The sequence below is a fragment of the Ursus americanus genome, chromosome 25, assembly GCF_024610735.1.
Source record: "Ursus americanus isolate L20-20 chromosome 25, mUrsAme1.1.p, whole genome shotgun sequence".
Taxonomy (NCBI): Eukaryota; Metazoa; Chordata; class Mammalia; order Carnivora; family Ursidae; genus Ursus; species Ursus americanus.
In genome coordinates, this window is record NC_142151.1 from 3,136,813 (window position 1) to 3,157,539 (window position 20,727).

Here is a 20,727-nt window from a genome sequence, read left to right on the forward strand (position 1 = left end):
CCAGGAGATTCACTCTAGACAATGCTGAAACAGACCCACTCTAACAAAAATGTGAATCCAAGCCTCCACATGCTCAAGGTGACCGGCCAATTATTCATCTGCTGATTCAAATAGAAATCAACACTGTGAAGAGGAAGACAGAGTGTCTACAGCCTACTCTTCACAATAGCCAGTGTACAATAACAATTATCAGACACTTGAAAAAACTGGAAAATGTTACACATAGTTAAAAGAAAAAGCAGTCTTAGAGACTGACCCAGAGATGACCAGCTGTTGGAATTAGAAGGACCTAAAAGCAGGTATGTTAAATATGCACAAGGAATTAGAAGAAAAGATGGTCAGAATGAGTGAATCGATGGAGAATTTCAGCAGAGAAATGGTTGGGGTTTGATCAAAGAAGTAAGTCCACTACAAGTGATATAAATACAGGGTTTTTTTCTAGAGGTTAAACATTATAAGACTGTCATTTCTGTGAGAGAAGTCTGTGAGACTGGAGTCTCTGCATCTGATGGTGAGCTTGAGGTCATCATAGGTCAATAGGGCCAGCAGTTTGGAAGGAAAGCTGAACGAAACCCAAGGGAAAACGAGAACAAACAGAAACCCATGAGAAAAAATAGGAACCATGAGGACAACTAAAACCCACATCTGTCTCCTACTACTTCCAATCACAATGGTATGGCCGACCTGCAAGAAAGAGAGAGTGTCCTTCACGTGGAGCTAGACAATCACCAGGCCCAGATCTCAGTGCAACTGGAGGAGATCCAGTGGCAGCTGGGGAAGTTTTGATTCTGGCCGCTGCTCCGTGCCAAGAAGGTCGGCCAACAGCTCAGAGCAAGCTGCAAGTGCTTGGTATGCTATACTAACCATTAGCATGTAAAATGGCCGCCGCTTCACTTCTGCCTCACAAACCTCATGAAGACTTCTCTTGGCCAACCCTAACTTGGAACCATACAGGGAAGTGAGTCTGGAAGTGTAAGTCCAGCTTAGTTAATTTGACACAGTATAAAACCACAAGAACCAAGTGGAAATGCTAAAACTGACAAGTACAATATCTGAAATGAAATTTTTACCGGGTGGGCTTATCAGCAGATTGAAGAACAAAGGGACAGTGAAGTTGAAGACAGATAAACAGAAATTATCCATTCTGAAGAACAAAGAAAATTTTGAAAAAAATTTTGAAAAAAAAATTATCCCTCAGTTATCTATGGTCTGACATATGTCCTTGGAAGTCCCAAGGCGTCCAGAAGAACAGAGAAGGAATGCAACAGAAAGTATTTGAAAAAAGAACGCCCCAAATGTGCTGAGTTTTGTGAAAAACATCACCCAACAGATACAAAAGTTTCAGCAAACCCCAAGCAGGATAAAAAGAAAAGAAGCCACACCTAGGCTGAAAATCATACAGCTGCTGAAAATCAAAAATACAGGAAAATCTTAAAAGAAGCTACAGGAAAACAATAGTAGAATGATGGCTGACTTCTCATCAAAAACAATAAAATAAAAAATTTTAATGCCAGAAGAAAAAAAAACTGTCAACCCAGAAGTCTATGTATAGAGAAAATATCCTTCCAAAAAGATGTGTATTTAGACATTTTGTTATAAAAAATAGAACAGAGTTTATCACTGTCAGACCTGCACTATAAGAAATGCTTAAGGAAGTTCTTTACACTGAAGAAAAATGACACAGATGGAAACTCAGATCTATATGAGGAAACAAACACTTCTAGAAATGGTAAATGTGCACATTAATATGACTTAATTTTTTTAAATGCTCAAAAAAACAACTATTTTAGGCAAAAAATGTGATTGTAGGGTGTATAACATACGCAAGTGTAAGATGCATGGGAACAGTAATGCACGTGGGGTTTTCCCAAGACTGTAACCAAGGCTAACCTGACACTCAGAAGTCAGCCAGCACAATTCATTACATTAACAGAATAAGAGAGAAACGCCATATGGTCATCTCAATAGATGCTGAAAAAGCATTTGACAAAATTTAACTGGAACCAGAAGGAAACTGATAAAAGGCATTTATGAAAAGGCTAACTTCAAATGATGGAATATTAAACACTTTCTCCCTAAAAGTGTGAACAAGGGAAGGATGTCTGCTTTCACCACCTCTGTTCAACATTGCACTGGACCCTGCCGGGATCTGTCCTTGCCGTAAGACAAGGAAACAAAATAAAAGGCAAAAAATTAGAAAGGAAGAGGTAAAACTGTCTGGATTCACAAACAAGATGATTGTTTACATAGAAAATTCCAAGAATCTGCAAAACAACTACTAGAACGAACAGGTAAATTTGGCAAGTTGACAGAACACAAGGTCAATACCATAAAAATCAATTGTATTATACACACACACACACATTTATTTCCAATCGTCCAATACTATAAAAATCAATTATATTATATTATTACATTATATTATATTATATTATTTATTTATTTCCAATTGTCAGCAAACAATTGGAAATAAATTATTTTTAAGTTCCAATTTCAGTAGCATCAAACAACATAAAATACTTCGGAATAAATTCAGCAAGGTCATAAATGACTTCTACACTGAAAACTGCATAACGCTGCAGAAAGAATATCAAAAAAATTAAAATAATAAAAAGATATAACCATGTTTACAAGTTGTTATCCATATTGCCATGACATTCATTCTCTGGAAACTGATCTGTAGACCCAACATGTTCCCAATCAAAATTTGAACAGACTTCAGGAGAAGGTGATTCTAAAATTTATATGAAAATGCAAAGGACCTAAAATGCCCAAAACAACCTTGAAAAATAATAACAAATTTGGATGATTCGTACTACACGATTTCAAAACTGACTGCAAAGCTACGGTAGCCAAGCAGGAGATACTGACGCAAGAATAGACAAGGGGGTAGAGAATCTGGAAATAAACTCTCATATTAGCAATTGATTTTTAACAAAGACAGCTTGTCAAATCAATGGAGAAAGGAAAAGTCTTTTTAACAAATGGTGCTAGAATACTGAATAAACGTATGAAGAAAATAAACAGTGAGCCAAGTCGCACTCCACGTAGGAAAATTAATTCGAGATGGACTGTAGTCTTCAAGGTAAGGTAAAACTGTAAGTCTTCTACAAAAAAACAGGGGGAAATCTTTACAACCTGAAGTTATCTGAAGATTTCTTAGACAAAACACGAAGAGCACCAAACATAAAATTTGACAAACTGGACTTCATCAGAAGCAGTAAGTTCTGCTCATTTAAAGACAAACCATGAAGAACATGAAAACGTAAGGCCCAGACTGTGTGCAGAATACATAAAGAGCTCCTACAGATTGTTAACAAAAAGACTAACAACCCAATCAAAAAAATGGGCAAAATACTTGAGCAGACTCTTCGCAAATGAAGATTATACACGTGACCAATAAACACAAGAAAACATGCATTGTCAGCCATAGAGGAAACGCAAACCCAGACTGCAAACAGATGCCATTCCACACTCTCTGCTGAAATTTAAGGGACTGACCACTAGGTGAGCATAAAGGCAAGCTAGTGTCCCACCCGTCAGAGTTCTGCTCGGCAACAGAAGGAAACACACTGCCGACACACGCGGCAACACAGATGGATCTTAGAGACATTACGTTGTGCAGAAGAAGCCACACCCAAAGGAGCACATGGCGTGAGAACAGGCAAACCTAGTCTAAGGGATGGAATTCAGCACAGAGCTCACCCTTGGAAGCGGGGTGGGGATGGCCTGGACCAAGGCAAAGAGATTTTAGAGGAGGCAAACACTCATATCTTGATTGGGGAGGTAATTAACTATACGGCTGTATACATTTATCAAAACTACCAGAAGAATACACTGAAGATCTGGGCATTTTGCCTTTTCTCTTTAATAAGTAAAGAAAGGAAAAACTAAAAAGATGATCTCCAGTTCAGACACTCAAGCCAGCCCCACCTTGGAACGCAGGCTCCCAAGGTCATCACAGCCCAGCTGGCTGCCGACTGCCCCAGGACCGCTGTGAGGGAGGCAGACGGCAGAGAGGATCTGACGGAGGCAGAGGAGGCAGGAGGGCAGCCCGTGGGATGAGGCCAGCGCTGGAGAACGGCTCATTCGGGTTTGGTCTAAAACCGGTTTCCTATAGAAACAAACCTTTTTTTTGCCACCGCACTCCCGCTGAGTCCCCTTCTGACATGTTCCTCTCATTTCCAAAATGAAAGAGAAGCCAGAAAGAAATGAAGGGGATAAGAACAGCTGCAGAGGCCACTACAACCATGGCTTTCCCAACCCGTGGCTTTCCCAACGGCATAACCAGACAGGACAATCCACAGAACTACAGACCCAGAGCAAATCCTGCTCTTCCCCGGACCCACCCCATCCATGCAAAACACACTCGCAGCCTCACGGCAACCTTAGGCACGGGTCGTTGTTGGTCCTGACTTCAAATGCACACGCTAATGCTCAGAGAAGTGAACAGCTCACCCAAGAGCACACAGCCTGTAAGTGGCCGAGCTGGCCCTAAATCCACATCTGCCTGGTACCCAGCCCCGGCCCTCAGCCACGTGGGCCCTCCCCGGTGCCCTCACTCACACAAATTCAACTGAAGCCCAAAACAAGGCAGCTTCGCAAGGAAAAAGAAGTTGTAAAAAGGTGATGTGGCCCTAGGAGGGGTTTCGTGGAGGGACGGTTGTCCCCTCCCCCTCGGCTGTATTCCAGAAAGGGGGATGTTGTAGGTGGGACGCACACGAATGAGCTCCAGAAGCTTTCAGCACCAGCTGACGGTGTCCTCTCCGGTCCCGGGTGAGCCCCAGCATCACTATCCACTCCGTCCTGCGTGGCCCAATACAGTAGCCCCTAGCCACGTTGGCTATCTAAATGTCAATGTATATTAACTCAATTAACTAAAATGTAAAACTTCACTTCCTCAGTGGTGCATTTCAAGTGATAGCCGCACGTGGCTAGCGGCCACTTTCTGGGACAGTGCTGGTGTAGACGTTGGTCCCTTTATCAGGCAGCCCCCCAAGGCCGCAGCTTGCTGGGCCTGGCGGTGGTCCTGCCTATGGTGTCAACAAGGTGAGGCAAGTCCCTGGTGGTCAGAGGTGAGGGGTCGGAGATGAGGGAAGAGGCTCAGAAGCAATGAAAACTCCAGGCATTCGGTGAGGAGGTGGGTGGCCTGGTCAGGCACTCCTCTCTCCAGCGAACACCCTTTTCTTTCTTTTAGAAAAGAGTTCTTTTCCTGACCAACGATTACTTCTTCACGGACATCAGTGACACACCTTTCAGGTGAGGGGCACACGTGTTGTGTGGAAGGGGGAGGGTGGCTGGAACACAAATACCAACAACTCAGGGTCTGGGGAATGAATTTACTCAGATTTAACTGGCAATTTTTGTGGTAATCAAAAAAACCCCAGGTTTGCCTTCAGGAAACTTGAGGTCTAGACCTGCTTTGCCAATGAATCCTAGTGTGCAGGGCATGGAGCCAGACCACCTGGGCTGGGTCCCACCCCACCTCTAGCAGGCTGTGTGACCTCCGGCAAGTTACTCCCCCGCGCTTTGCCTTTGATTCTTGCTCGTAAAAGGAGGCTAAAAATAGTAGCTATTTCTTTGTGGCTTGTGAGGATAAAGGACATAATCTACTTAAAGACCTTAAAGCAATGCACTGTAAGCAATGGTAAGGTGAAAGATCGAATTTGAAAATGTCTTAGGTTCTTTCCAATGGTGTTCAATTCCAGGCATTATACAGATGAGGAAACAAATAGCTTTTATCTCTGAATTACCTCATTTCTCAATAAAGTGGCTGCTCGGCCTGGACCGCGCATTAGACTACCTGAGGAGTTTTGCAGAATTGCCCATGCCCCGGCCCCATCCAAGCCAATGGGCTCAGAATTTCCGGGTGGGGCCCTGGCACTCGTGTCTTTTAGAGGCATCATGGGGTTCACCGGGCAGGAAAGGGCTCTCCTATTTCTGGGACTCCTTGAGACATAGAAACCTCTCCACAGTTCAGGAGGTCCCTGAGAGGTTTGGGATGAATCTTGACTAAAATGGAAGCCGAGGGGGCTCCTGGCCTAGACGTTCTATTGGTGCAGGGTCCTCAGCAAGAAGGGCCCATGAAAAAAATAGAACACTTCTAGAGGGGACAAACTGCAAGGCCAAGGGCAAAAACAGGGGGCTTGTCATGCAGGCCACTTGTTGGTGCAGAAAGCTCACAAACTTCAAGTCTGTAGGGAAGGAGGCGGCCGGGCGCTGCTTGGCCCCTGCTGTTGCTGAGATGCGTGTTCTTTGTTCTCCCCACAGCCTGGGAGTGGTGCTGTCTCGGGGCCACGGAGAATACATCCTCCTGGGGAACACATCTGTGGAAGACGGTGGGTCTGTACCGGTACTGCTGGGCAGCGTAAACGGAAACGTAGATTCTCCAGGGACACGGAGCAGGGCCAACCCCGGGGCGGAGCCAGAGCCTCCCAGGTCCCGGATTTGAGAGCAGACTCTCAGAGCAGGGCTGCCTGGCGAGGAGGGGTCTGTGTGGTCTGCAGGGCTGCCAGTCAGTTGTCAAAGTCCTCAAAGCCAAGGACGTGCCATTGTGGGAAGCTTTGCTGGCCTGGCGGGGTGGGCCTCTGGGGGATGTGTTTCTCTGAACAAAGCTGAACTTGACCTGTCAGAAGGCCTGATGGAGGAGGCGGGGAAGAGCAAAGGAGCAAATCTGCGGTAGCTGGCGAGGACTGCCACCACAAGGCACCGCAGACCCACAGGCTTCAACACCAGAAATGCTTTCTCTTGCACTGCTGGACACCGTGCCCCTGCAACGCCCCTGGGGCAGGAGCCTTCTTGGCCTCACTAGGTCCTGGCAGCCCCAGGCACTCCTTGACTTGCAGCCTCTGTCCTCATCACAGGGTTTCTCCCTCTGCGGGTCTCTAACCTTGTAGAAGGACACCAGGCATACTGGGTTGGGGCCCACCCTGACGGCTTCATCTTCACTGGACTACATCTGCCAAGTCCCTATTTCCAAATAGGGTCACATTCACAAGGACTGGGGTCCATACTTCAACATATCTTTTTGGGGGACACAACTCAACCCATAGCAGGGAGCTTATGGGACATGAACTGAGACGGGCCATGAGAAACGGGGAGAAGGGTGGGAGAGAAGGGCCCCACCCTCCCTAACCCAGCCTGTTCTTGACCTCCAGCTGCCTGAGCACCTGGAGAGCACAAAACCAATATCCAGGGCTCAGGGATGTCTCAGGAAGTCTTGGGGCAGTGGGGCCGCAGTTCGTCTAATGGCCACATTCTGGCCATTCTTCCCTTATCGTCTCTTGAGTGCATCCCATCTGTCCATCTCTCTGCTGCCACCCTGTCATTGTCACCTGTCTCTTGAACAATCACAGCAGCCTCCAACTGGTCTCCTCGACTCTCCCTTCCTGTAAATCTCTGCCAGAGGAACCTATTTAGAAATGCCAGGTCAGATTGCTCACTGCAGAAGGACCTTCAGTGGCATTCTGGATTTTTTTTTTTTTTGGTCATGTCACTTTTCTGGGAGCTATCACTGGCAGACCCCCTGTGCCCAGCCACATATACTCCCATGTGACCCCTGCATTCACCCTTTCACGACAAACGTCTGTGATGTTGGACCGCTCTCCTTCTCTGTCTCCCACTGCCCCCAAAATGACCAAACTGCCCGGGGCCTCCATGGTGCCTTCCTGAGGACTGAGTAGGTGCTCAGTAGGGCATTTGTTCCTCCCTTCATTCAATCCACAACCCTGCAGTGAGCACACGGTTAGTGCAGGAGCAGCCGGAGGCTACAGAGATTACACAAAACATATATGGCGCATCTCTGGGCTCTTCTTTGGGTGGGTCAGTTAGCTCAGTTGGGGACAATGAACCCAGAATCACTGGTTTTGAAGTATTAGCTCCTTTCAGAGAGATTCTAATAGGTGGGACTTGGACAGGAGACAATGGGAAGAACAAGCATTTGAGGAAGCAAGAGCAACATGGACAAAGGCATGATCTGTACAAACCCAGCACCAGCCTATTGGTTGAGTCCCTACTCTGAGCTGAGAATAAGGAGGAATAAAATAGCCCTTCCTTGGAGAAGCTTCCTGGAGGCTGTTGGTAAACGGTTCAGGCGCATATCCTCACAACAGTGATCGAGCGTCATACTGAGCGTGACCTTTGGTTTCAGGCCTGCACGACTTGCTTCACCCAGATCTGACCCTGGCCAGTGACTGGTAAGTGGGAAAGTCGCTGTATGGGAGGTGTAGAGAATGGGAGGGAGAAAGGTGGAATTTTCTTGAGGTAACATTGACTCTCCTGGGCTGCAGGATCTACTGCATCACAGATATCGACCCCGACCACCGGAAGCTCAGCCAGCTGGAGGCCATGGTCCGCTTCCTGACAGGGGAAGACCCAGACCTACAGTGTAAGTGCCGGGCCTGCCCATGGAGGGCCTTTTCTTTTCTTTTCTTTTCTTTTCTTTTCTTTTCTTTTCTCTTTTCTCCTTTCCTTTCCTTTTTTCCAAAATTTGACTATACGTGAGTTTTAATATGCCACTTATCAAAAATAACATAAACAAATTTAAAGTGAAATCAGAAAAAAATACACTAACTTTGATGGGTAAGGTCTTGATGTGTTTTTTTTAAAGTGCTGAATTACTGACATTTTATTACATTATCATTATAACCTTTCTTATTCAAGCATAATTAATATACAGTGTTCTATTAGTTTCAAGTGTACAGTATAGTGATTCAGCAATTCTATTCATTACTCGGTGCTTATCACGATAAGTGCACTCTTAATCCCCATTACCTGTTTCCCTCATCCTCCCCTCTGCCTCCACTCTGGTAACCATCAGTTTGTTCTCTGTAGTTAAGAGTCTGTTTTTGTCTGTCTCTTTTTTCTTTGTTTGTTTGTTTCTTAAATTCCACATATGAGTGAAATCATATGGTGTTTGTCTTTCTCTGACTGAGTTATTTCACTTTGCATTATACTGTCCACATCCATTCATGTTGTTGCAAATGGCTGATCCACTGAGGAATTTACTTACTGCCAAGTAGCCTTATCCCTCAAACTTACCGATGGCTTAGGGAGAACAGAGAGATTTTCAAAGAAAAAGGCAGAACCAGCTTCACTATGGGACCAAGAAGTTGTCTGTGATCCTGGCATTGTGGCAGCATGAGTGTATCCCCCATCAGGGACTGGGATCACTTTGAGCCTCTTTCACCTGGGCACCATTAGGGCTCCGAGGAGACATACAGTGTAAGGGCATCAGCCTGCCCATAGATCTGTCCCTACCACCACCTAGGAGCAGGCCCCCAACCCGGTAGCTGATGCTCTGTACTCCAAAGTCCTCATCTCAGCAAAGGAGAGCATTCCGCCAGATGGTGTCTTGTAGCCTGTGGTCTGTGAGTGTTTGCCAGTGCCTGGTCCTCAGGCTAACCTTAAATTTCCCAGCACAGAAGCAACTGGTGAAATCACAGGGCCACACGCTTAGCAGGGTCCCTCTTCTTCCTCTTTGGAAGAGAAATGGGTTGTGCTGACACCTAAGTGTCACCCCCAAGGAAGACTTTGCCTCCATGCTGGCCCAACAGGGCACACATTGCACATTCATTCATTCCATCAGTAAATCTGTACTGAGTACCTACACTGTGTCAGGCCTGGGGTGGGCACTGAACCTATAGAGATTGTCCAAACAGGGGCACCTGGGTGGCGCAGTTGTTAAGCGTCTGCCTTCAGCTCAGGGCGTGATCCCGGCGTTATGGGATCGAGCCCCACATCAGGCTTCTCCGCTATGAGCCTGCTTCTTCTTCTCCCACTCCCCCTGCTTGTGTTCCCTCTCTCTCTGGCTGTCTCTGTCTCTGTTAAATAAATAAATAAAATCTTTAAAAAAAAAGAGAGATGGTCCAAACAGACGAGGCCCTTACTCTCAGAGAGCTTGTAATCTAGTGGAGAAACCACACAATGAAGAAGCAAGCATGTGTGTGTAGATGTAGGGTATTTCAAACTGTGGTAAGTGCCATGAGTAAGACGCTGTATGGGATCCTGTATAGTGCCTAATTCTGTCAGACGGTGTTACTTATGCTGAGGATGAAAAAGATCCACCTGAGTGCCTTCATGGGTACAGGATTTGCTTTGGGGGTGAAGAAAATGTGGACCTGGACACATCATTGTGAATGTACTCAATGCCACTGATCTGTATACTTTAAATTGCTTGATTTTGTTACGTAGATTTCACCTCAATAAAAGTAAATACTTTTTTTTTAAAGAGAGGAAAAGAACCACCCATGCAAAGAGTAGAGGGGAAGCATCCAGACCAAGGAACAGCATGCACAGAGGCTCTGAGGCAAATTCGAATTCACAGACCTGGCAAAAGGCCAGTGTGTTGGGAAGGTGATGATCAAGTTGCAGAGGGATGGCAGCAGAGAGAAGGTGGCGTGGGCTCAGGGCAAGGTCTGATGTCACTTAGGGGTTCTAATCTCACAGAGTCCCAGAACTAGGACGAGACTTAGAAATCACTAAGACCAACTCACATATTGTTTGGGATCGAATATGTGAAGGCTGAGAGAAGCAACATGACTTCCTCAAGCTCACATAGATAGTTTCACGAGTCCCAGACATGTGTTTCTGAGGCACATTCCATTCCCTACGTTCAGGGTTCCTCTCAAGGGCAGATGAGCTGTGTTCATCATCATGGAGGAAATAAGTGGTTTGGTCTTTTATTTTGCCCCCAGGCGACGAGGAGCTGGTGCGGGAGGTACTGCTTGATGCAGTGGTGACAGCCCCCATGGAGGCCTACTGGACAGCGCTGGCTCTCAACGCCTCTGAGTATGTCTGGGGCAGGGCTGAGGGTTCTGAGAGGGGAAGCAGCTCCAGCCGCCAGGATTCCCTTGGCTGAGTCAGGGTCCCTCCCACTACCTGGCTGGCAGCTCAGGAGACAACCTGGTCCGAGATGTATGTGATGACAGTGGGAAGACGTTGGGGGAGTGAGAGCTACCTTCCCACGGCCCCGTAAAGCAGGGACTTGGCACAGCTTCCACACCCCACACATGCTGCCGCTCTCCCCTCTGGAAAAACACCAAGTGCAGGTTTCCTGGGCATAGGTCCAGATCCCCCACCCACACTGCAGTAGCCTCATTCCAAGAACACCTCTCTGAGGTCGGGCTGTAGCTGTGTGAGCCCCTTCGCCAAGTGCCCTGATAAAAGTAGTTCAAGTAGATCAGGACCCAGTTTCCAGCAAGTAAGGTCAAGACAACTATGAAGTACAAGCTTGGCCTTGGTCTTTCCCAGTGACTTAAATTTCCTCACTCCCTTTGCTGACATTTACCTGGTGCTATCATATTTAGTGGACAGGTAGAAAGAAGAAATGAATGGCTTGTCCGTGTGTGTGTGTGTGTGTGTGTGTGTGTGTGTGTGTGTGGACACGCACATGCGTGTTGGGAGGGTGCAAGAAACTAATGAGGTCAAGAATGCAGTGGACTACACCTTGTTCCTGAATAGGAAGATTCAACATTAGCATCATGAAGATGTCAAACCTCCCCTAGACACTCAAGTTAATTAATGCGATCCTAATGAAAACAACAGAATTTTATATAAAACAATCACCTTTTTAAAAAAGCAAGATGCAGAACGCTGTGCACAGTGTGATATCATTTCTATAAAAGGGAGGCAAAACATAGTATATCTGTACATGTGTGTACATAAAATATCTATGAAAGGCCAAATAGGAAAGAGTTCTCATTGGTTGCTTCTCATTAGAAAAATGGGTAACTGAAACAGGGAGGGAAGGGACACTTTCCACTGTATAACTTTTTGGTACAGTTTTGAACCATGTGAATGTATTATCTTTACAAAATTCAACAAAACTACAGAACAAAAAAAGAATAGAGCAGGCCAAGCGCTGTTCAGAGTACTTGGTGTATATTAATCTAGTGAGCCTCATAACCACCTTACAATATAGGTACTATCATTATCCCCATTTTGTGGATGAGGAAACCAAGGCAGAATGAGATAAGCAACTTGCCCAAGGTCATATGCCTCACAAGTGGCAAAGCTGGGGTCAAAACCGGGCAGCCTGGCTCTGAGGTCTAGGGGACTGGATCACTGATTTGGAGAGACGGGGCATGGTCTTCATCTTTCCAAATTCAGAGATTAGTCTGAGACATTTTTAGTGTTGAGAAACACTGAAGAAATATACTCTTAACCAAGGTGTATATTAGAAAAGAAGACCTGGAGAATTAATATAAAATGGCACAACAATAAAGCTAAGGGGAAAATCATATAATCACCCCCATAGATGCAGAAAAGACATTTGAACAAATATTACTATCCGTGTATGTTTTTAAAAACTAATCAATACAATTAATATTGACCGGGGCTCCTTGCTGGCTCAGTCAGTAGAGCACGAAACTCTTGATCTCAGGGTGAAGTTCAAGCCCCACGTTGGGTGTAGAGATTACTTAAAAATAAAAATCTTCCCCCGAAAATTGACCTAAGCCTGAAAGTCAACACATGAATGGGGCTAGAGGCTCTCTCAACTAAAGACAGGACTAAGGCAGGCATTTCCATATCCCTACTGCTATTTAACAAGGTTGGAAGGTATTAGTCAGTGGAGCCAGACAAGAGAATGCACCTAGAAGCAATGAGAAGTGGAAAGGGTGAAGTAAATTATCTCTGTTTAAGAAGGTGATAAGATTATATATCTGGAAGCCACAAAGGAATTTATAGGAAAGCTACTATAAACAAAAGTAGCAGGATATAACATGAATATTCAAAAATTAATATCCTTTATCTATGCAAACAAAAACTAGATAAAAAATATCATGTGAAAATGTTCAAGAGGGCAAAAAATAAAATGAAACAGCTAGGTACAAACAATAAGATATGTCCTAAAACTTACATAAGAAGAATTATAAAATACTCCCAGAAGACCCAAAATTGACTTGAACAAATGGGGAGATATCAGTATTTTGGGGTAGGAAGAATCAACATCACAAAGACACTAATCCTCTCTAAGTTAATTTATAAATTTAATGTAATCCCAATAAAAATGCCATCAGTATTTTTCTGGATCCAGATAAATGGATTATAAAGTTTATTTGGAAGAATATTCAAGAAATCCCTGAAAAAGAAAAGCAACAAAAGAAGTTTGGTCCTACCAACATATTAAAACATATAACAAAATCTCTATAATTTATAAAGTATAGTATTGACACATGAATAAAAAGGCAGACCAAGGGGACAAAATAGAGAATCCAGAGATTCATTTAAATGCATGTGGAAAGACATCATGTCAGACCAGGGAAAATGGACTGTTTAATAACTGGTTTGAGAGCCATATGGAAAATGATAAAATTGTATTATTTCCTCACACCATACACCTGGATAAAGTCCAAATGACTCAGAGATTTAAATGTAAAAAAAATGAAACCATATAAGTTCTAAAAAAAACCAAAACAAAACAAAATAAACATGAGCCAATTGCTCTAAAATCTAGGAATTAGGAAACCTTTCCCAATGATGACTCAAAATTCAGAAGCAATGAGAGAATGACTGACAAACTTAACAGCATAAAAATGTTTATTTGGCAAAAATTAAAATATGAGCAAGGTGAAAACAGAAATGACAAACCAGAAAAATCTTTGGAACTTATATAACAACTATAAGCTTACTATCCTTACGTTGTATATTCATGACAAATGAAGAACTTCAAAAATAGAGAAGTAAAAAACGAACTACTCTACAGGAAAAAGTACCAAAAAATATGGACAGTTCAGAGAATACATACAAATAGTCCTTAAATATATGAAGAAATGGTCAGTCTAGCTCATAATAAAAGGAATGCAAATTAAAATTGTACCAAGATTATATTTGTCACTTATCAGATTCATAACCATCTAAATTTGTTGCCTTGCACAGCTGGCAAGGCTGTGGGGAATCAGGCTTGTGTATATTGTCAGTAGGTATACAAAATGTTTCAAAGGCTATGGAGAAGAATTTGATAATATCTAACAAATTACATATACATTTACACTCTAACTCAGCAGTGCCACTTCTAAGAATGTATCCCAAAGATATACTAGTAAAAATAGGAGAAGATATATACGTGAGCTCTTTGTTACAGCTCCATTTGTAACAGTGAAGGACAGAAAATAACCTAAATCCATCAGTAGGAGCCTAGTTAAATAAATCATGGTAGATCCACATAATGGAATACTATGGAACCGTAAAAAATGAGAAATCTGCATTCTGCAAAGGAATGGTGCCACGAATGGAGAAAAATGTATATAATACCCCCACTATTTTTTTTAAAAAGAGGAGATGCAAATATATTGTCATAGTTTTTTACACATATGTAAACATAGATGCATGTATGTATATACATATGTGCACATATATTTTTTAATGGAAAAATAAACAAAAAAACAAAAATAGATTACTTTAGGCAGAGTGAAAGAACAAGGATGGAGACAGACAGGCTTATGAATATGCTTTATTTTGCATATCGGACTTTGGAACTAAGTAAATGCTTTATATCATTATAAGACAAAATTAGATTTTAAAAAATAAGTTCTGGGGTGCCTGGGTGGTGCAGTCATTAAGCGTCTGCCTTCGGCTCAGGGCGTGATCCCGGCATTCTGGGATCGAGCCCCACATCAGGCTCCTCCACTGGGAGCCTGCTTCTTCCTCTCCCACTCCCCCTGCTTGTGTTCTCTCTCTCGCTGGCTGTCTCTCTCTCTCTGTCAAATAAATAAAATCTAAAAAAAATAAAAAATAAATAAAATAAAATAAATAAGCTCCAAAAATTGAAAAGCAAATGAAACAAATAAACACATTTGTGTATCAAGTTCATGACATAACGTAGGTGAATTCTTTCAAGGGACTTGAAAACACAGAACCATAATAAATAAATAAATAAATAAATAAATAAATAAATAAATAAATAAAATCTTAAACTGTGTTCAATAACTACATTGCTAGAAACAGGGGCGCCTGGGTGGCTCAGTCATTAAGCATCTGCCTTCGGCTCAGGGCATGATCCCAGAGTCCTGGGATTGAGCCCCGCGTCAGGCTCCTCCACTGGGAGCCTGCTTCTTCCTCTCCCACTCCCCCTGCCTGTGTTCCCTCTCTCACTGGCTGTCTCTTTCTCTGTCAAATAAATAAATAAAATCTTTAAAAAAATAAATAAATAACTACATTGCTAGAAACAATATTGGCACTGCTATTCTCAAAGTATATAGATGGATAGAGCAAATAGTATTATGTTAATGTCATTAGGAACCAAGGTTTTCAGCAAAGAAAAGAGATGCAAATTTTTTTAATTAAAGATGTTAAGATGTACTGCTGAATATTAATTGGAAATATCAATGAACTCGTGATGTGTTTTCTCTGAAAGAAATAAAAAGGATATCCTGGCCCTGTCCACGGAAAAGACCAACCTCAATGAGCACCCCAGAGCACGACTGTGGACTTTCAATGTGCATATTAAGAAGTCCTCATTAAAATGAGTCACCAACCCTTGGAGAAATGTCTAATTTCAGGACAGGGGCAGGAAGTGTACAAAATGAGGCAGGAGCATCTTGCTATAGCCAAAAGGAGGAAGTTGCTAAAGACTATCATAGCATTGTGGCTGGGGGACGCCGGAACCAACCTGAAGTGGCTCTCACTGGTTAAAGTGGGACAATTAGAGCAGCGTAAGTAGTGACAACTACGATGGATTAAAACATAATATTAAATGTGTTTCAATCCTATGTTCATAAAGATACTGAGGAGGAAAAAAAAAAAACCTTTTTGGTCATCTTCCGAAGATGTTAGGAAACCAACTCATTATTCTAAAAACTGGTGACGAAGCAGAGATTCAATTGTTTATCCTGACCCCCCTGTACAAGTTGCATCTCAGGACAACCAACCATATTGATGAGAAGTTTATCTTATACAAGGATTTTAGGTACAAATAAAATAAGGAAGAAATCAAGGAATATCCCTATTTTGCAACCTCTCGTCAATCAGATAGTGTGTGCCTCTTGACCAAGAACACATCACCTATAATAACTCAAACCTATAATAATCAAGGCAGTAGGTCTAACTGCTAGTTTATAAGAAATACAGGGGACAAGAGAGCATGCTAATTAACACCACAACATTGTGATCAGCTAATGCAGAAACTCTACAGAACAAATGACCTACTTCAGCAAATAAATTGCAAGGAAAAAAGAAGGAAGGGAGAGAGGAGAGAGAAAGGTTGAAAGTGACTAAAGATGACTGCTAATAAGTGTGGGGTTCCTTCTGGGGATGATGAAAATGTTCTAAAATTGGTGATGGCCACACAACTCTGTGAATATACTAAAAACCATTTAATTGTACATTTTAAATGGATGAATTGTATGGCAAGTGGATTACAGTTCAATAAGTATAAATGTCTAGATCCAGATCTACATAGGAGAGAGAGAGAAAGAAAAGAGACATATGAACTTGTGGACCCTAGTCAGATTCTGATTCAAATAAGCTTTAAAAAAAGGGTTGTGGATTACTGAATTATCTGATGCTATTAAGGAATTGGGGGAGGGGGTTAGGTATGATAATGACACTAAGGATTTTTTTCATTCCTTATACTTTAATGATAGAAATTAAAATATTTACCAATGAAATGATATCTGAGATTTGCTTCAAAATAATCTAGTTGAGGGGCCAGGGGAGGCTGTAGATGAAACAAGATTGGCATGGGCTGGTAATCGTTGAAACTGACTGATGGGTACAGGAGTCTCATTAGACTAATCTCTACTACTTTTGAGTAAAGAATTATATCAGAGGTGCCTGGGTGGTGCAGTTGGTTAAGCGTCCAACTCTTGGTTTTGGCTCAAGTCAAGATCTCAGGGTCGTGAGATCTGGCTCTATGCTCACTGCAGAGTTTGCTTAAGACTCCCTCCCACTCATTCTCTCTCTCTCTCAGATAAATAAATAAATCTTTTTTTTAATTGCATCAGGAAGTTTTTTAAAGAAACAGTCACCCAGAAATTCTTGTTTCTACCACATCAGAGGGGGGCACGCAGACCCTGCCTGCATTTCCAGACCCTTTCCTCAGTGGTTTTCCAGACCGTAGATCAAGTGCTTTAATCCAGCTCCAGGTGCTATCAGTTGAATGTCGCAGGTACAGCCTTCTTCACAGAATCCCATTAGGGAAACCCCAATAGCCACACAGCTGAGCCTTGATTAAAAAAACAAAAACAAAACAAACAAACAAACAAAAACCTTCCCCTTGGCAATGGTTTGGGTATTGCCTACCTTGTACACTCACTAAAACCACTGATCTATGTACTGAGAGAAATTGGGTAATAACGTGTAGTAAATTGGGCTAGGGGCATGAATATTAATAAAGTTAGAAGTAATTAAATAAAAGCCATATATAACAAGCCCACAGCTGATGTCATATTCAAAAACAATGAAAAGCTAAAAGCTCTTCCTCTAAGATCAGGAGCAAAGTAAGGACGTCGGCTCTCATCGATGTTATTCCACATGGTAGTGGAAGTCCTAGCCACAGCAATTAAGCAAGAAAAAGAACAAAATGAAAAGGCAACCTACAGAATGGGAGAAAATATTTACAAATCATATCTGATAAGAGGTTACTATCCAAAATATGTTAAAACACACACACACACAACTCAATAACAACAAAACTATCTGATTTCTTTCAAAGGGCAGAGGAACTGAATAGACATTTTTCCAGAGGAAACCTATAAACGGCCAACAGTTGCACGAAAAAGTTCTCAACATCAGTAATCATCAGAGAAACGCAAATCAAAAACACAGTGAGGCATCACCTCACACGTTAGAATGTTATCCAAAAGACAAGAGACAACAAGTGCTGGTGAGGATGTGGAGAAAAGGGAAGCCTGTGCACTGTTGGTGGGAATGCGGATTGGTGCAGCCACTATGAACAGCAGTTTGGAGGTTCCTCAAAATTTCAAAATAGAACTACTATATGGTCCAATGATCTCGCTTCTGATTATTTATCCAAAGGAAATGAAACCATTATCTTGAAGAGCTATCTACACCCCCATGTTCATTGTAGCATGATTTACAATAGTCAAAATATGGAAACAACATGTCTTCAATGCATGAATAGACAAAGAAAGTGTGTTATATATGTATATGCAATGAAATATTATTCAGCCATGAGAAAGGAAATCCTGCCATTTGTGACCACCTCGATGAACCTGGAGGGCATTATGCTAAGAGAGACAAGCCAGACAGAGGCCGACAAATCCTACATGACGTCACTTACATGTAGAATCTATAAACGAGTAAAACAAAATCAAGTCAAAGTCACAGAAACAGAAAGAAGGAAAGTATTGCTGTGGCTGCTCGGGGAAGAGAGGTCAGCACACTCTCTCAGCCAGAAGAGGAAGAAGGCCTAAGGGTCTAATAACACATGGCGGTGGTGCTTGATAACACTGTATTATATAACTGAAATTAGCTGAGAGTGTAACTTAAATATTCTCACCCACCAGAAAAAGATACATGCCTGGTATGATGGATGTGGTATTTAACCAGATGGGAGGAACCCTTTCACCATGTATACATAGATCAAATAACCATGATGAACACTTAAAAATCTTACAATTTTAAGTCCGTTTTATCTCAAAAAACCTGAAATGTTAAGAAAAAGCAGCGATAATTCCCATGCTGGTGCCATCGCCGTGGAAATGCAGCCCAAGACCATGAGAGAGAGTAGTCACACCCCAGCTAGCGGAGGGATTCTCTTTCTCCAGTCTCGTTGGCCAGGTTATAAAGTCCGCCAGGTCCGCATGGGTGGATGCAGACCATGTCTGCTCCTCCTTCTTTCCCATTTCAATAATAAATTAAACATGTAAAAAGGGTTTTAAAACTGTGACGTGTCCTGTGTCAGTCATAAGAAGTTCTTGTTCCTGAGGTTCCAAAACAACATCTCTTTTCCTGAATCCCTTCTGTCTTTCAGAGACAATTACTCCAAAACCTGACAAATTAGGAGTCAAAAAAAGAAAAAGAAAAAGGCAGAAAGGCAGAGGCCCAGAGGACCTTATTAACAAGGGAAGGTGCTGCCTAGGGCAGCCAGGTCTACCAGATGTAACAAACATGATGCCAGTGCATGTGTGTGCAACCCCTTGAGCAACTGGTCTGCCTGCCCCCTGACCCCCACCCCAGAAAGATCAAGCCAGGCACTAGGAGAGGCCTGCAGGTCTTCCCCGGGCTCCTGGTGCCCCCTTCCTAGACCTGTCGCTGCGGTGCCTGGTAATGACACTCGCTCTGTCTGCCTCACAGTGAGTCCGAGGAAATGGTGGACATGGCCTTCCTGGGCACCCGGGCCGGCCTCCTCAGAAGCACCTCGTTTGTGGGCTCCGAGAAGGTCTCTGACAAGTAAGTCATGCTGGGCACCCCAGGAGAGGGATCCCTCCTGGGTCTTCCTGTGGCACGTGGACAGGCAGACTCTCAGAGGCCAGGAGTGCATGGAGGGAGGAAGGGTTGTGGTTTGCAGATTGGGAGAGTCAGAAAAGTAACCCTCAACCAGGCTTAGATGCATCCTGGAGGTGTCCCCGGGAGAGGAGGGAGAGTGGCCCAGTCAGGCAAGAGTGTGGCTGGGACACTAACCTTGGAAGGGTTAATCACTTCCACAAAAGGAAACCCAGAAGTTGTTTTCCCCCTGGGACCAGTCCCTATGTGAAAAGTTAAATCATTTGGCTGTGTCCCCTCCTTTGATGACAACTTACACATCCCCTAAGCCAGCAATTCTCAGTTGGGGGTGATTTTCCCCCATCCCCACCCCAGGGACATTGGTCAATGTGTACAGATATTTTTAGTTGTCACAGCTAGAGGATGGGGGAAAGGCTAGTGGGCAGAGTCCAGGGATGGTGTTAACACCCTCACAACCGTTGTCTGCCCAAAATGTCAATAGTGCTGAAGGTGAGAGACCCTGCTCCCAGCGAAGCCTGGATGCTGGGAGACCAACTTGCCAGGGTATTCCCCTACCAAGGATACAAAGGAAGGATGGGAGCCAGAGAAGCAGGCTGGCTGGGGGTTGGGAGAGCAGAGCCACCTACCGCTCGCAGACCACAAAAACCATGAGACTCAAACAGGCAGAGGCCAGCAGGCACTGGAGGAGAACAGCCGAGGGTCACCCCATGGTCCTTGCATCCCACCCGCTCACTGCTCCTCTCACTGAATCCAAACACACGCAGCCACGGAGCGCCATCTATGAGCTTCTTCCAGAACTCTGACAGATCCACCCTTGCTAGAAAGCTGAGGTTTTCTAGGAGAACAAAACAAGTTGCTTTTCTCTCTCCCCACGTCCCCTCCCTCCCAGAGAGGTGAACGGAGGAGAGCCCTCCACCTCGCTAACCCTTTCCATGGTCTAGTTAGACACAGCAAATGACTCAATGGACCAAATCTGGTGGGCAAACTGTAGATTCACCCAAAGGCCTTGAACAGTGTGGGGAACTGACCTCCCCACACTCACTACCCCTCCAGCTGGCCACCCAATTGTACCTCCTCATCCCCTTAAACTTCCGCCCCCACTCAGAAGATCGCATACCCATGTCATTGTCTGGCCACAGTTGGACAGGGTGAACCACACCTGGCAGTATGAAGGGGGTAAAGCACCCCGGTAGTTCCCTGCACCCTCTCGGAAAGGCTTCTAGGAAATGGAAGAGGGAAATCTCAGTACAGAGAGACCCTCCTAGCTTACGAAGGCAGCCACCACAAATGTTGCGAGCACCGCGCAATTCCAAAGGGCTC

The 20,727-nt window shown here is 43.7% G+C and overlaps 1 protein-coding gene across 1 annotated transcript in view; it reads left to right on the forward strand.

Moving 5' to 3' along the window:
* Positions 1–20,727, forward strand: part of CACNA2D4 (calcium voltage-gated channel auxiliary subunit alpha2delta 4) — a 109,369-nt gene that overhangs the window by 40,843 nt on the left and 47,799 nt on the right. Inside the window, exons 19-24 of the mRNA XM_045775451.2 lie at positions 5,198–5,259; positions 6,271–6,338; positions 8,150–8,195; positions 8,289–8,386; positions 10,695–10,788; positions 19,258–19,353. Of these exons, the coding sequence (XP_045631407.2) occupies positions 5,198–5,259; positions 6,271–6,338; positions 8,150–8,195; positions 8,289–8,386; positions 10,695–10,788; positions 19,258–19,353 (464 nt within the window). The remainder of the gene's footprint in view (positions 1–5,197; positions 5,260–6,270; positions 6,339–8,149; positions 8,196–8,288; positions 8,387–10,694; positions 10,789–19,257; positions 19,354–20,727) is intronic.